The sequence below is a fragment of the Nematostella vectensis genome, chromosome 10, assembly GCF_932526225.1.
Source record: "Nematostella vectensis chromosome 10, jaNemVect1.1, whole genome shotgun sequence".
NCBI lineage: Eukaryota > Metazoa > Cnidaria > Anthozoa > Actiniaria > Edwardsiidae > Nematostella > Nematostella vectensis.
This window is the reverse complement of record NC_064043.1, coordinates 8,318,122-8,334,633: the sequence shown is the minus strand read 5'-3', so window position 1 is coordinate 8,334,633 and position 16,512 is coordinate 8,318,122. Positions and strand designations below refer to the sequence as shown.

At 39.8% G+C, this 16,512-nt stretch overlaps 1 protein-coding gene across 1 annotated transcript; it reads left to right on the top strand.

The window, feature by feature from the left end:
• Nucleotides 1-2: 2 nt before the first annotated feature.
• LOC5506839 (transcription initiation factor TFIID subunit 7) lies at nt 3-14,159 on the top strand. Its single transcript, XM_048733444.1, has 12 exons — nt 3-170; nt 289-361; nt 3,014-3,066; nt 3,287-3,367; nt 4,386-4,485; nt 4,591-4,649; nt 6,237-6,309; nt 6,564-6,609; nt 7,218-7,453; nt 8,970-9,076; nt 9,701-9,760; nt 11,741-14,159. Exons 1-12 carry the CDS (start codon nt 105-107, stop codon nt 11,780-11,782), a joined length of 996 nt encoding a protein of 331 aa, XP_048589401.1. The 5' UTR covers nt 3-104; the 3' UTR covers nt 11,783-14,159.
• Nucleotides 14,160-16,512: the final 2,353 nt, after the last annotated feature.

The following is a 16,512-nucleotide window of genomic DNA, read 5'->3' as shown; positions in this document are numbered from 1 at the left end:
TATTTTGGATGCGCGCGCAGTTTATTATCCAAGATGGCGGAGCTTACGTGAATTTGCTTTTTAGATGGTTATTTTCAGCGATTAGCCAGATGATCTAAGGAATTATGTCTAAAATTCGGTCTTACGATAGTGGTGAGCTGGAAAATCAGTTTGTGCTACGTCTTCCTAAGGTAATCGATTACCACTTCCATGATCGCTCTGTTTTGGGATAGAACGCACATAGTCCTATTATAGATAAAAGCAGAGAATCGGACACATAAACTAGTTTACTTGTTATCTCTATTATAGAAGCAAGCTGATGCTGTGAAAAAATATGTAAGCGGAGGATCAATCAAGGAGAAATTATCAATTGAATTCCAAGGTGATACTATAATCTAAACCAGGAAAATAAATCAACACAACGTTCATATTGTGAGTTTTACGCCTCGTAAAACATACCGACTGGATTCCCCAGTCCTACACAGACCATCAAATTATTCTACAGCTTGTGGTCTTGTATTCTACAGTCATACCAGTGTCATCTAAACCAGTCTTGCTCACCTTAACCATCCCACCCCATGCCATTCCACGCCACACCATGCCACAGCATGTCATACTTTATTTACACCGTATACATTTTAGCGTACATTGGTTTGTGTAGCTATTACACATACACAAAAAGTAAATATAAATGCTCCCAGCAGCTTCACTAAGCCAAGTGGGGAAGGATGGGGGGGGGGAGGGGACGCAAACAGCACTGCTAAGCTCAGTTGACTACAAGACAAAGGAGATGTTGGTAAACTACTTGCAGCACCTCTCAACATGGTGTCCAAACAGCATCAAGAAATTGTTTTGCTGGGCCGGTACCTTGTCTGCTTAACACATTGACCCCTCGATCGACCTGTACCGGCCTTGAAAAGTACCCACAACCAAAAAAATTAATAAATGTAAAATAAACACAACAAGATATAGATACTCAAGCAACAGTCTAAGGGATAAATGGAATTAAAAATATGCATCCAACCAAGGTGATAGCAACTACTTTTAATTTCCAGAGCAATATTATTATTTTTCTTATTCAATATGATTATTTGTATAATTATAAATAAAATATTTCCGAGATAGGTGTCAAATTGTGTTTTTTTTAATTACAGCATTTACCCTTATTTCTAAGGAAAAATGTGCTTATGAAAAAAAATTGTTAATATAAATTTTTTAAACATTAGTTTTTGTCAGTTTTTGAGTTAACAAAAGCAGGGACGCAGTTCTAATTGGATTTAATCATTATAAGGCCTAAAATCAATTTCTTCAAGTTGGGGTATCAATTATCGTATGATCAAAGAAAAGCCTGAAAATTCTAAATCCTTTAAGTTTTATATTACCAATTCTTAACTGTAATCAACCACAAACATTAATCTACCTAATCTGAAATTTAGAGTTCCTATGCTCAACGCTATAAAAAATGACCCCCTTCCTAAAATGAGCAGTCTATTTTGTCCTCGTCGAATCAAGTACTTTTATCGCTAGAGGAAATATTTGTTAATATAATTTTTAATAGTTATTTAAGAAAAAGCTTTTTTAGAACTTAATATTTTGTCAAAATTGTAAATTCGTTGAATCATTCTAAGGTCTCTAATTTTTCAAATGAGTTCCGTCTTTTCACAAATTTTTGACGCGATACTTCGATTACAACAGGTACCAAATAAATACCTTATTTTTTTCATTGAAGTTTCCCGTTTGCCTTGATGGCCAAATTGGTAGCGTGCCTGAATTCGAGGGGTTAAAGTCTTACCTGCATGTTTAACAATTTTTTTTGTTTTTCGTTTTCTTTATTTGCATTTTTCTTTCTACTACTTTTCTTTCACAACAAAGGGTTGTTCGAATAATTTTTAATTGCTCTCAAACCCCAGACAGTCTCAAGCCCCAGACAGTCTCAAGCCCCAGACAGTCTCAAGCCCCAGACAGTCTCAAGCCCCAGACAGTCTCAAGCCCCAGACAGCCTCAAGCCCCAGACAGTCTCAAGCCCCAGACAGTCTCAAGCCCCAGACAGTCTCAAGCCCCAGACAGTCTCAAGCCCCAGACAGTCTCAAGCCCCAGACAGTCTCAAGCCCCAGACAGTCTCAAGCCCCAGACAGCCTCAAGCCCCAGACAGTCTCAAGCCCCAGACAGTCTCAAGCCCCAGACAGTCTCAAGCCCCAGACAGTCTCAAGCCCCAGACAGTCTCAAGCCCCAGACAGTCTCAAGCCCCAGACAGTCTCAAGCCCCAGACAGCCTCAAGCCCCAGACAGTCTCATACTCCAGACAGTCTCAAACCCCAGACAGTCTCAAACCCCAGACAGTCTCAAGCCCCAGACAGTCTCAAGCCCCAGACAGTCTCATACTCCAGACAAGAGTAATTAATTGCTAACATCCCCTAAACATCCTCTAAAAAAATTAGAAAATGTCTTGCACATTTTAGCTTGATTCAATCAGCCGCTGTTCTCACTGCGCACGGGCAGCAGCAATGTTGCTGTGGTTTTCAGGGGTTTTATGCTTTAGACTCCCAACTGTCATTAAACTTATATTTAAATAAACTTATAGCCAACTTGTATTGATTCATGCAAGATTTATATAGAGATAAAAACACTTAGCAAACGCCTGCATTTCAGGCTAAACAACCTTTAAAAATAGGAACAGTTAAGCAAATTCAGGTTGATAATGTCTGTTGATAATGTCTTGATCATTTTATTTTATTTTATTTAACTTTGAGAAATCAATAAAACTCATTATTTTTTTAAAAGTGTGTTCGATTTTTAACAATTTTTAAATTCAATTGATAAAAATAAATCAGCTTTCATTGGTTTTTATTGATTTATTTATTGTCAAATTGTTTTCGATTGACAAGACCGGGTACAATGGAAGTCAAATTAAGCCAGTCCACACATCCATGTGATACTGCCAGCCCTGTTTAGAAATTCAAGAAACACACCCCAAAGTTTATATAGCACTACCCCCTCTCCTTTGTATTGAATGAGATTTGCTTGTAAATTTTCAGCTGATTACCGACATGCTACTGTCAGAGTTGGAGATGAAGCACTCTCAGCAAAGGTAAGAGATCAAGAGTGATGCCCCTCCCCTTTACTATTAAATGGGTGGAATGTAATTTATGATTGTTTAATTGAGATTACCCTAAATACAGTTTGTTCCCAATGCAATGAAATGCTAGTATCCAAGTTCCCTTCTTTCTCCCTATTGGTTAGTTTCCTGTATCTATAATGAGGCATTTGTGGCTGATGTTTAAGATCTGTTGTTTTCTTTATTCTCTCAGCTTGTTGATCTTCCTTGTGTTATGGAGACACACAAGACATTTGATGACAAAAGCTTTTACAAAACAGCAGATATCTGCCAGGTACTGCACTGAAATATTATCATCATCACCACCACAACCATCATTACCACCACTATTACCATCACCACCACTATCAGCATCATCACCACTATCAGCATCATCACCACTATCATCGTCATCAACATTACCATCATCATCAATATTTACCACTATCATCATCACCACCGCATTTTCATCATCCACCACTACCATCAGCACCACTACCATCATCACCACCACTATCATTATCACCACCACTATCATCATCATCCACCACTACCATCATCACCACTATTTATCATCATCATGGCTAATATCATCATCACAACCACTATCATAATCACCACCACTACAATTATCGCAACAACTACAAATATCGCCTCCACTACAATTATCTCCAGCACTACCATTATCAACTCCACTACTACCATTATCCCCAGCTCTATCATCATCACCAACCAGCACTATCCATCATCACCACCACTTTCATCACCACCACTATCATCATCATCCACCACTACCATCATCACCACCATTTATCATCATCATGACTAGTATCATCATCACAACCACTATCATAATCACCACCACTACAATTATCGCAACCATTACAATTATTGCCAGCACTATAAATATCGCCAGCACTATCAACATCATCCACCAACACTAACCATCATCACCACCACTATCATCATCATTCACAACAATCATCGTCACGACCACTATCATCATTATCCACCACTATCATCATCATCATCATCATCATCACCAACACTATAATCATCTTTCATCACTTCCATCATCATTCCCCACCACCACCTACCATCATCACCACCACAGACAGGTTCCTGGCCTTTTTGGTTTTTGTTTGAAAGTGATTTAAAAAAGGCTTGTTGATTTTGTTTAGCTGTATGCTATTTGAACAAATGTTTTATTTTTATGTTCTTTTGAATTGGGGCCTTGTAGCCATTTATCTACAAAAACAAGGATCTTTAGGAAGATAGCTGGAGTTATTTTCAAAGGAACTATTTTTTCCAAGATGCTGTTATGCACTGATGAAGACCAAGATAGTCAGAGTGAAGATGAGGACCAAAGACACCACAAAAGGGAATCCAAGAAGTTTGTTTGGAATCATGGAAGTATGTGATCATAAAACACATAAAGATTGATTCATCAGCATGTGAATCTACAGTACTTTTTGCTCCTAACAAAAAAATTAATCTTCAATGAAACTTTCTCTACAGTTACCCCTCCATTGAAGAATGTCAGAAAAAGAAGGTTTAGGAAAATTGCCAAGAAAAAAGTGAGTGTTATTGTTGGATGTATATGCTTGCATTCTTGGGACATAATTTGCTAGAACAATGCATTAGGGCTTCTTTTTGACTCCCAAATATTGGATAGAGGATGGCCGCTTGGTCCAGAGGGTGGTATGTAATAGAGGTACCACTGTATACATAACTCTTGGTCCAGAGGGTGGTATGTATTAGAGGTACCACTGTATACATAACTCTTGGTCCCGAGGGTGGTATGTAATAGAGGTACCACTGTATACATAACTCCTGGTCCCGAGGGTGGTATGTAATAGAGGTACCACTGTATACATAACTCCTGGTCCCGAGGGTGGTAGGTAATAGAGGTACCACTGTATACATAACTCCTGGTCCTGAGGGTGGTATGTAATAGAGGTACCACTGTATACACCACTGAGCTCATTCCTGATGATGATTCTTTAAAAGAGGTACCACTGTATACATAACTCCTGGTCCTGAGGGTAGTGTGTAATAGAGGTACCACTGTATACACCACTGAGCTCGTTCCTGATGATATGATTCTTTAAAAGAGGTACCACTGTATACATAACTCCTGGTCCTGAGGGTGGTATGTAATAGAGGTACCACTGTATACACCACTGAGCTCGATCCTGATGATGATTCTTTAAAAGAGGTACCACTGTATACATAACTCCTGGTCCTGAGGGTGGTATGTAATAGAGGTACCACTGTATACACCACTGAGCTCGTTCCTGATGATGATTCTTTAAAAGAGGTACCACTGTATACATAATAACTCTTGGTCCCGAGGATGGTATGTAATAGAGGTACCACTGTATACATAACTCTTGGTCCAGAGGGTGGTATGTAATAGAGGTACTACTGTATACATCACTGAGCACTGCCCCCAGTGTGGCTGCTTATAGAGGTACCACTGTACACACCACTAAGCATGGTCCTAAGGGTGGTCACTTTATAGTTTAATCCACTACTAGAAAGCTGTGATAGCTCAGTCGTACAAGTTTTTCTTATCAAATCTGGGTCAGGTTAGCCTTGAATATTGAAATTAAATAACAGGCCGGTACCCAGGGGTGGGGTGGGGGGGGGGAGCCAAAAGTCCACTTTAAAAAAAGCTAGATCACTCTGGTGTCATAAATCTAGAAGTCAAACTTTTTTGTAGCCAAATGCAATAATATATGTCCAGTGGTGATGGAAAAATAATCCCTTTTGTTCTAGTGGTGGTCAGATTTTATGCAAAAACGCACACCCTCCCCATCCACCCTTCATCTCATCATCTCTCAGTGGTTTGAGATACTGCATCACTGCATGTTTTTTGCTCTTTGGCGGCAATAATGTACAAATAAATACCAATACACCAATACAAATAAATAAACCCCAACATTCCCCCCCTTGACCTGTATTAAGGGGTGTTAAAGCACTGATGATGACTCTGGCCAATAGTACCGTACTTATTAAAAGTGCTTATACACTTAACTAAACTTATGATTGTAAACTGCACCGGTCAGCAGTGCAGTTTACATGTAAATTCATCCAAAAACATTGATCTAAAATGATCCATTCAGTTGATATTGATTTTGTTAATATTATTTTGATTGTAGGTTTCAGAGTCACCTGAAATTGAAAAAGAGGTAAAACGATTGTTGAGGACAGATCTAAGTGCTGCTAAAGTCAGTATCCTTTAAACTAAACTTATTATTTTTGAATGGATTGAGGCTTGTTTATATGGACATGAGATTATACAACCATAAACTTCTTAAAGATCTATTTCAAACCTTGTTAAATAAATGTTATTAAAATGGACCTTTCTTACAATAAACCCCACACCTTTTGGTAAATGCAAATGTAGCTTATTTGTAGCTTTAGGTTTAATCTGACAATGTTAAAATCAACACATTCTACTGTATTGTAACCTTAACTTCCATTAGCATTTGAAGTCATCAATGATGAAGAGAAACCTGATGATTCAAAAAAGTATGTGACAATCTTTCAATTCTCGAGTTTTCTAGATCATTAAAACCTTTTTCATAGTTTGCATTATAATATATGAAGACCCAGGGGCTTTTCAGCCTTTTTCCTTGGTTTCCAAGGTTGGATACTACTTCCAATTGTAACACCCTCTTCTATTTAACACCCCACCCCTACAGTCCCCTCCCTCCCAGCTTAAAAACAAATGACATAGGAATTTCGGTGGTATAAATCAAATTTAATTTATCTGAGTTTGGCTCCTACTGGGTGAGACTTGCTTAATGTCAAGAATTGCTTGCTTCGCAGGCTATAATTTAATGTGGTCCTGACTGAGACTAGAACCCCACTGCACTTGGGTTTGCTATATTTTCGTAGTTTGTAAATAACACCCCTCTCTAATAAACGCCTCCTATCTGTTAAACGCCCCACCTCAGGCAATTAAAATTTTTTAAATGCCCCGGGCGTTTATTAGATCACTTATGGTAGAGGTACACAGGGCAAGATCTTATAATTTCCTTAAAAAGTATTTCAAAGCTATAAGGTTACTTTCAAGGCATTGTCCCTTTTGCTTGGTAGTCCATTAACTTCCCCTTTATTTATTTGTTTTCAAAAAGGAATCTCCCGACTGATGCTGATCTAGCTAGTGCCTCTGGAGTGTCTCCAAGGGTCTTGTCCAAAGGTGGCCCTCAAATTGATAACAACAGTGATGATGAGGATGATGACCGAAATCAGCTTCTTGCAATTCTACAAGAAGCAAGCAGTGACGAAGACGACGATGAACCTGACATTAGCCAAAAGGATGATGATGATATTGATGTTGAGGGTGATGAAAATGAAGAATATGATAGTGGTAAGTCATTGCTGTAGTTTTCCAAAAAGGTGCTGATCTTTTTGACAAAGACAGTGATGGTAGTGGCTAATGTGGTGTACTTGTGATGGTGCTTCTGCCACTGCCGCTGCTGCTGCTGATGATGATGATGATGATGATGATAGTGGTGGTGTTAATGGTGCTGGTGATGATATACTGTAGGTGGGGGTTATAATGTTGCTTGTGATAATAGTGGTTGTTGATGATGATAGTGGTCGATGATGATGACGATAGTGGTGTATGATGATGGTAGTGATGATGATGATGGTGCTGGTGATGGTAGTGGTGATGATAGCAATGGTGACGATGATAGTGTCGATGATAATGATAGTGTTGATGATGATAGTGGTTGATGATAATGATAGTGGTAGATGCTGATAGTGGTTGATGATGATGATAGTGGTGGATGATGATGATAGTGGTGGATGATGATAGTGGTAGATGCTGATAGTGGTGGATGATGATAGTGGTAGATGCTGATAGTGGTTGATGATGATGATAGTGGTTGATGATGATGATAGTGGTGGATGATGATAGTGGTAGATGATGGTGATAGTGGTGGATGATGATAGTGGTAGATGCTGATAGTGGTGGATGATGATAGTGGTAGATGCTGATAGTGGTTGATGATGATGATAGTGGTTGATGATGATGATAGTGGTGGATGATGATAGTGGTAGATGATGGTGATAGTGGTGGATGATGATAGTGGTAGATGCTGATAGTGGTGGATGATGATAGTGGTAGATGCTGATAGTGGTTGATGATGATGATAGTGGTTGATGATGATGATAGTGGTGGATGATGATAGTGGTAGATGATGATAGTGGTTGATGATGATGATAGTGGTTGATGATGATGATAGTGGTGGATGATGATAGTGGTAGATGATGATAGTGGTTGATGATGATGATAGTGGTTGATGATAATGATAGTGGTAGATGCTGATAGTGGTTGATGATGATGATAGTGGTTGATGATGATGATAGTGGTGGATGATGATAGTGGTAGATGATGATAGTGGTTGATGATGATGATAGTGGTTGATGATGATGATAGTGGTGGATGATGATAGTGGTAGATGCTGATAGTGGTTGATGATGATAGTGGTTGATGATGATATTGGTGGTGATGATGATAGTGGTGATATGATTTTGATGATATTTGAATAATGTTGATAGTGGTGATATGATGATAATGATGGTGGTGATAATTATGTTGATGGTAGTAGTGATATCACTATTGTTTATGATGGTGGTGATGGCTACAGGTTGATTATGATGGCTGGGTGTGGATGATGTATTCATGATTGCCACTATTATTGTCCTTATAATGTTTTTTTTTTCTGATGTGATGGATATGATAATATCAAATTATGGTGATAATGTTTATGTGATGGTAACAATAATGATTTAATGATGCATCAATGATTATAGCAATGATGATGTTTATGATGATATCATCATGCTGATTATTGTAATGGTTCACCGTTTTGTAGAGCTCAAGACCCAGCTAGAAGAAGCCAGGGAGCGCTTGGAGGAAATTCGTAGCTCCAAGCACCAACAGATTGCAAGAGTCAGTGGTGCTGCGAACCCGTTTCTCAAGGTAAGTACCCTCTAGTAGGCCCATACCCAGGATTTTACCGTAACGTACCCATGGGGGGTGCAGGTGGTGCGAACGCACCCCCCCCCCCCCACAACGGCCGAAAGTCCACTTTTGGTTGTCAATAGACGTGCTAGTTTTAGACAAAACTATAAGGCATAAGCATAAGCCAGGTCACTCCGATCCAAATCCGACAATAAACCTCCCGTGGAGATACTGCAAAGACATAAAAAACCATTTTTGTTTTTTCGAGGTTGGTAAGATTTTTATCAGAGATTTCGCACCCCCCCCCCCCCCCCCCCCCCCGAAAAAAAATTAGGACCACTTTTTCGGATTTCGCAGCCCCCCCTCCCCCTCCCCGGAAAAAAATAGGTCCACCCCCCCAAGTAATATCCTGGGTACGGGCCTGGTGTACGTAGTCTCCTGCGCAGCCGTCCTTAGTGTCAGTCTCGAATCCATCCCCACGTGGGAGACTGGCACTAAGGACGGCTGCGCAGGAGACTACTGTGTACGCGCCTGAATGTAAACATGTCTTACAAAGCTCTATTTATTGATTGTGGTACACAAAAGGATTGGAGTGCTTAGCCTGTAATTACGCCTTCTTATGTACTATATCTTCTCATTTAGGAGAGATTCGAGAAGATTTTAGAAGACATCATACGACAAGAGAAAGAGCAACTGGCGGAGGTATTCAACCAGACATATTTAGACGACCAGCGGCAACCGGATGAGAATTTATGTGTTATTCATAGTGTTGTTGTTTTTACTGCTATTTTGGGTAATCTGTGAACTCGCCCCCATTTACCAAGCGACAAAGTACATTTTGGCTTCCGTCAACAAAGATATAAAAAAATTAAAAGGGCTATTTACGTCGATATCTGCCCACACTAATGCCTGAATACGTATACGTTTGAATAGTGCCATTCAGACACTTTCTGCATGTCATTGTGTCATATAGTACAGGCAGTAGCGGGGGGGGAGGGGGGGTGGGGGGGGGGGTGGGAGCGGAGCGGAGGTTAGGAGCCTGGGTAGGAAGGGAGGGGGGGGGGGGGGAGATGCCCCTAAAAATATTTTCAAAATCAAATTAAAATGACCAGTATCGTGGGACGTAAAAGGCGACGACTTTTTCAGTAAAAGTGCTAACATGCTACTGTACAGGACCCGAAATGATCCCAGGACCCGAAACGATCCCAGGACCCGAAATGATCCCCAAAAGTACCCCAACTGATCCCGGGACCCGAAACGATACCGAGGAGTCCCCGAAATCAACCCCACGGAAATGCAGTAATGGACAAAGGGAAAGCAGAAGAAATACTTGGAATTCTTAAAGCGTAATTTAGGGTTGACAGCCAATCTATTTCTAAATAACATGACTTAAAAAACTTAAATTCCAATACAATACTTCTATTTATTACATTGCCCTGGCGGTAAACCCATAAACAGAGTCCTAAACAAATACACAACTTTTAATTGCTATTGAAAGGAGTACAACATAAACATAGCACAGCCAAAGCACAGCCTTGCTCAGAACAACCAAACTTTTGACCTTCGAAACATTTGCAGTTCCAACACATGACTCTGACACTATAAATCTCGTTTTCGGTAAACATCACCCTAAAAATCTATATTCATTTGACAACCAAACGTGTTTTTCACCACGAAATCCATGTTCACACGAGCGAATATTTACCGACAGCCGGTTTGGCCGAGAAGATGGAATTACAAAAGCACACTGAGTAATGCACTCGAACAACCCTTTTACTACCGTTGCAAAATATTAAGAGATGTGGCTTTTGTTGAAAGCAATATGTGAGTTTTGAATTTCCTTATGTAGTAGTGCGTACACCACTGCATGATTTCTCTCTATCTCTCTTTATGATAGGTCTTTCATTCACCGAACACAAACAAACATTTTCCTACGGGAAAGCAGAGGCATGTCTAATCTTTGGAGACATTCGTTTATGGCTTGTTATGTATGAATTATTTATTCACGCCTGGTTCTTCAAATTACCATCACGGGAATTTTTATTTGACCCCAATTGTTGACTCAACCAAGCTGTCGAAAGCTGTATTTCCCGCGCAGTCGTATATAAAAATCTTAATACTATGGTTTTAGTTAATTCAAATTTCTGGATAGTGACAAAAATGACGCTTAAATGTTTCATATGTTTTTAAAACTGAAAGCCAATCCTTCCACATTCCTTTTGTTTGTCCATTACTGCAATTCCTTGGGGTTCATTTCGGGGACTCTTGGGGATCGTTTCGGGTCCCGGGATCAGTTGGGGTACTTTTGGGGATCATTTCGGGTCCTGGGATCGTTTCGGGTCCTGGGATCATTTCGGGTCCTGTACACTACCTCAAATTCATTTTTGTAAACCGCTTAAAGTGGTAAAAGTCAGTCACATCTCTCTCTCTCTCTCTCTCTCTCTCTCTCTCTCTCTCTCTCTCTCTCTCTCGATGATTGTTTGCACTGAGCAAATACTAAACATTTTATTTCATTCTGGAAAATTGTGGCCTTGGCTGCTTGAAAGAGGTTGTGAAAGGGGTCACTTAGTAGAGGGTATAGCTGTATAACTGAATTAATGATAAATGTCGAGCTTGTGAAAGTCACTTAGAAGGGTTGCGTTGTATAGCTCTATTAACGATAACATGTACCCTTTCTTGCAGCTTGAAAAACTGGAGAGCGAAATGGCCGCCGACACCAGTTAATGTCTCAGGATTCTGAATGTACATAGGAATACTTTAAAGACACAATCAATATAACAGAGACTGTTGGTTGTATTATATGTTTTACGTATTTTTTGAGAGGCAAATCCAAAATAAACACAGAAATGATGTGCCTGTCAAGCCAGAGAACGTCGAAAAAATAATATTAAAATGGAAATAAGTCCTTTCTGGCAAAGAAACATTCTGGCGTATACGTAAGAGCTAGATAAGTTGTTTTTTGCTGTTGTTATTTTGCTAAAACGCCAAAAGCCTGAACGCGAGCGAGTATGCCACCCAAAAAGCCGTTTTGCAAAAAAAAAAAAAAAAGGTTTTGCAAATAGACCGCAAAATTTGTAAACGATATTGAAAACGATACAACAATTGAAACAAGGACAAAAGTGAACCGTTTTTTTATGAAGCATGAGTTGTATCAGGTTACATGATGTGCGGACATGATATATACCTATTTGCAGAATGATTGGCAGTCGTTATTACCAATGCGGAAGCGGAATTTAAAAACAGGTACCGGAAGGTTGAAGGCGTGCTGGGTTATATGCACCCTCGATGACGTAGGTCACAAAGATGACGGTGAATTCATGATGGAAAGAAGGGAAGCGCTTTATTGAACTTCAAGTGATCTTAAGAGTGATTATTTTATTAAATAGCTAAAACGTGAGAAGTCGAACAACCCTTAGGCTCGAAAAACTAGTTGTTTGTAGCTGAATGGTCCTAGCATTTCCCAGAAGCGTACGTTAAAAACCCGTAATATAAGAACCAAGATTTTTAAAACAGCCATACAAGAAAGGTTCGTATAATTTCCATATATTTTTCATTTTTTTTAGCAAATTAAATGATGTTAAAAAAATTGGTTTCATTTTTCACAAGTGAGCCTTCATAAGAACTTCCTTTTTTAGGGATAGGGGTTGTTTTTTTTGTTTGGGTAGGGGGTAAGCAGGTTTTTATATTTTAGAGTATTAAAATCCAACATTTCTGCTTGGTGACAAATCACTTGGTTCTTACACTCGGGTTTTGACTTTATCGCATATGACGAGTCGTGAACTCGAGAAATTTTAAAAGCGATAAAGCGGCACAGTTGTAAATCGTGACTCACACATCGCCTAGATAGATAGAAAATGAAATATTTTTTAATTCGGTTAATGCGATTTCCTTGAATTAATGAAAAGCGAGGTAAAAGAAACAGGTCAGCAGAGAATCCCGACATGGGGTGGTAGGTTAATCTTTTCAATAAAAAGCCATTTTATAATGTCAGTTACCAAGATACCCGCTTGACAAATTCCATGTACACTTTTTATTCTAAGAACGTCTTATTTTCAGTTGTGGCTGGGTTGTTCTTATTTTTGGACTACTTTAAGGCTGAAAATGTTCTTAAGAATGTTTTTGAATTTTAAGTTAAGTTAAAATTGTTACCTAATGAACTGTTAGAAGAGAACTAAACAAATGATCCATAGAAATAATAATCAAAGTTGTTATTGTCAAGACAATTTGATTATGAATTTTAGAACACAACACATATATATACACACCTATTTCAAAATATGTTGTCAGTGCAAATGGCTAATGACAATTCTCAAATGGCAGTTATGCTATTAAAAAATACCATGAAACTAGTCAAATTTCTGCTAAATGTAGGGAAATGTTGATAATTTCTGCTATTATATTACTTATAATCTTTATTCTTACAAATCATTATACCCATAAGCAGTGATTGGTCTTAGAACTGCCATTTGACAATTGCCATTTGCACTGCCGACGTTTATTGGGATAGGTGTATATATATATATATATATATATATGCAAGGTCCCGATAACTTTCTTAATATTTAAGCCATGTGAATTTCGGGCCCGAGAAGTTCGGGAAAGATCAAAATCTATGAACCTATGAAGAGGGTCATCCTTCACATGAATATTTGTCGTAAAATACGATGTTTGACGATATTTTATTTAGATACCGCAAATTTTATAGGAATTAGGCAGCTTTTCAAATTTAAGGAATAAAACGTTTTCGGGTCCGAGAATTCCCGGGTGTTTTGAGAAAGAGTCCCTGGATCAGCGGGGTAGCCAGGGTCTTTAACAGGAAAGGGCCCAAAAGGCCCTTCTTAAGGCCTTTCTCCTGTGTTTTAGATAATGTATCATACATTTACTGTATTTTTGGCTGCTGGAAAGGGGGGGCAACCCCTGGCTACGCCCCTGTGGATATTGTACGTAAATCGAAGCAAACGTCTCTTCACTCTCTTGCCTCTGTTTATTCATTAAGTAACCCCTTTTTTGACTGCTGGCTATATAGCTATCTAATACGTATAAGACTATGTTGTAAAGTACTAAGAAGAACTATATTAAAAATTAACAGTAAATAACAAAATCATATGGTAAAATTCTTTTAGAGATTTCTTGAAGGGCACAGGTTGTTCGATTCGCATTGTCGTAATAGGGAGACTGTTCCAAAGGGGTGATGCAGAAACAAGTGTGTCCGCCTTCTATCTCCCTACTGTATTTCGGGAAGCGTAGATTAAGTAGCAAAAATGATAGCACAAGCTCATGTTGCTTCGAAGCTTCCGAGCTTTTGAGTACGGCCATGGCTTTAAAGGTGTGACATAACGAAACTGGGTGCATTTCGCCGCACACCTTGGACTCGCGATCGTTTTGTCGTTGCTTGTTGCCTAAAGCCCAAAGTTCGTCTGGTCTCTACGATGTTCACCAGTGGTTCCTTTCGATATCCCGCGTAGCGTCTCGGCAGCTATGGTCTGGAACTCCGCCTCTTAAAATCACCCGATCTCGTAGGGTCTCCGCACTCATTATTCTGTGTTGTATCTCTCAAAGACCCGTCTAGGGTTCTAAGATAGCATTGTCTCCGTCATCCTCTAGTACCTTAGGTGTCGAGGGTAGCGGTACGAGGCGCGAGAACGAGAAGGGGAAAGGGGCGGGAGAGAAGAGATAGGAAGAAGAAGACTTCTCTCCCGGCCCCTACCCCCTCCGGCCTTGCTTCGCCTCGTTCTCGCGCATGTGACCTTGACGCCCTGGTTTTTCGAGGATGTCATTTACTTTAGTAGCTTGGCGTCGAGCGAGCCATTACCCAGCTCCTCATGCCGTCTTGCTTCTTTGGGATTATTAACCACGACGTCTAGAAGATCGGCAAACTTCTTGATATCTCTCAGGTGACCTGGCCTGACGGCTTTAAATTTCTCAAGTTCTTGGAGATGCAGCGTGATCTGCCTCCTCCTTCTGCCATATTTTCTCTCAAGTCTGCTCTTCGCGGCCACGTTGGCGTTAGCCGAATGATTCCGGCTTTCGATGCTTTTAAGGGCCTCTCGTACGAAAGGTATTGTCTGATCTGTAGAAGTTTATATTCTGGAATCGCCGGTGCATTATCTATGCATGCTTCAAAGGCCGCTTTCAAATTCTCATAATTACCCTTCTCGCCGCTAAACACTGGAATTGACACTTTTTTGAGCTATCTCCAAAGATCCTGACCTATTTTCATCGCAGGCGAATCTTCGCAATACACTTCACATTCACTATCTCTCTCCCGCTCTTCAGTCTTGAACACTCTTTAACTCTCCATCCCAATCTTCGGGTTCTGTTCGCTCCCTTCGATAACGCCGTATTCCTGGCTCTTATCCTGCTCTTTCCCGAGCTCCTTGTCGATCTCTTTTTAAGAATTCACTCGATATATTTTCACTTCTTTTTTGGCGTCGATTAGTTTGTTTTGAGCTAACTGCGATTCAAGTTCTCTCAACTTTTTAGCGTATTCTTCTTCTATTTTTCTCTTTTCTGTCTCAATATTTTCCCATTCTTTTCAGCAGGCTTGCCTCCATTTGCCTCGCCCTTTCCTGTGCCTTTATCTTTCCTGCTGGGTTCGCCTAACCTTCTGCGAAGTGTTTGGCGCGATACTCGGTAACTCGTCTCTCCTGGAGTGAAGATATTCTTGTTACCTGTTCTGTTCTGTTCACCGTTTCCTGACTCGGCAATTTGCTGACATTATCGCTATCTCGTCTTTTTTCGTACACGCTAGACAGAGCTTCCAAATCTCCATCTCTACTCTAGTTGGTCGTTTAGCCTTTCTCTCGCGTCCCTTGCCACTCTTCGACTAGGTAAGTCGGTTTCTTATTGTAGAAGGCCATGCCTTCCTCTTTGCTCTTCGCCGCTTTCCTTCTCGACTTAGACTGTTTAAGCCTCTCTAAGGTTATTGTCTTCGTTGGATTTACCTCCGCTCTGAGGGTTTCCGTTTCCGTCTACTTCGCCGCTGTAGAATTCTCTCTTCTTTCTCTGTTTTCTTACCCATCAATTCGACTTGATTGTTCACTTGTCGTCTTCTTTGTAAAACCTTGCTCTGCCACCCTTTTCTGCCTTGGTTTAGCCAAGATATTTTTTTTTCGTTTACGATGATTTCTTCGAGATGATAACTGTCACTTCTCCACGATGACTTACGACTATGACCTCTCGTTACTTCTTTTCGACGATACACATATCTCATTTTCGATGTTCTTTTTCCTTTCGACTGCGATTTCCCTTTCAATTCGACTACTGTGCTCTTTTTCAATCCGACTACAAACGGTGTACTTTTCTATTTGACTTACGACGATAAACAAGTTTTAGATTGCCAAAAAACTTCTATCTATGCTCTCGACTACTATGCTCTCAATTACCAAATACTCTAAATTTGATTAAACTGACTATGGAGTATATCTTACGAACTTTCCCAAATGTATGTGATT

Excerpts from the sequence above, each read along its gene's own strand:
- LOC5506839 (XM_048733444.1), top strand. The coding sequence starts at position 105 with ATGTCTAAAATTCGGTCTTACGATAGTGGTGAGCTGGAAAATCAGTTT. Across the intron at positions 171-288 it reads TTGTGCTACGTCTTCCTAAG|AAGCAAGCTGATGCTGTGAA; the intron begins GTAATCGATTAC and ends TCTCTATTATAG. Across the intron at positions 362-3,013 it reads ATTATCAATTGAATTCCAAG|CTGATTACCGACATGCTACT; the intron begins GTGATACTATAA and ends GTAAATTTTCAG.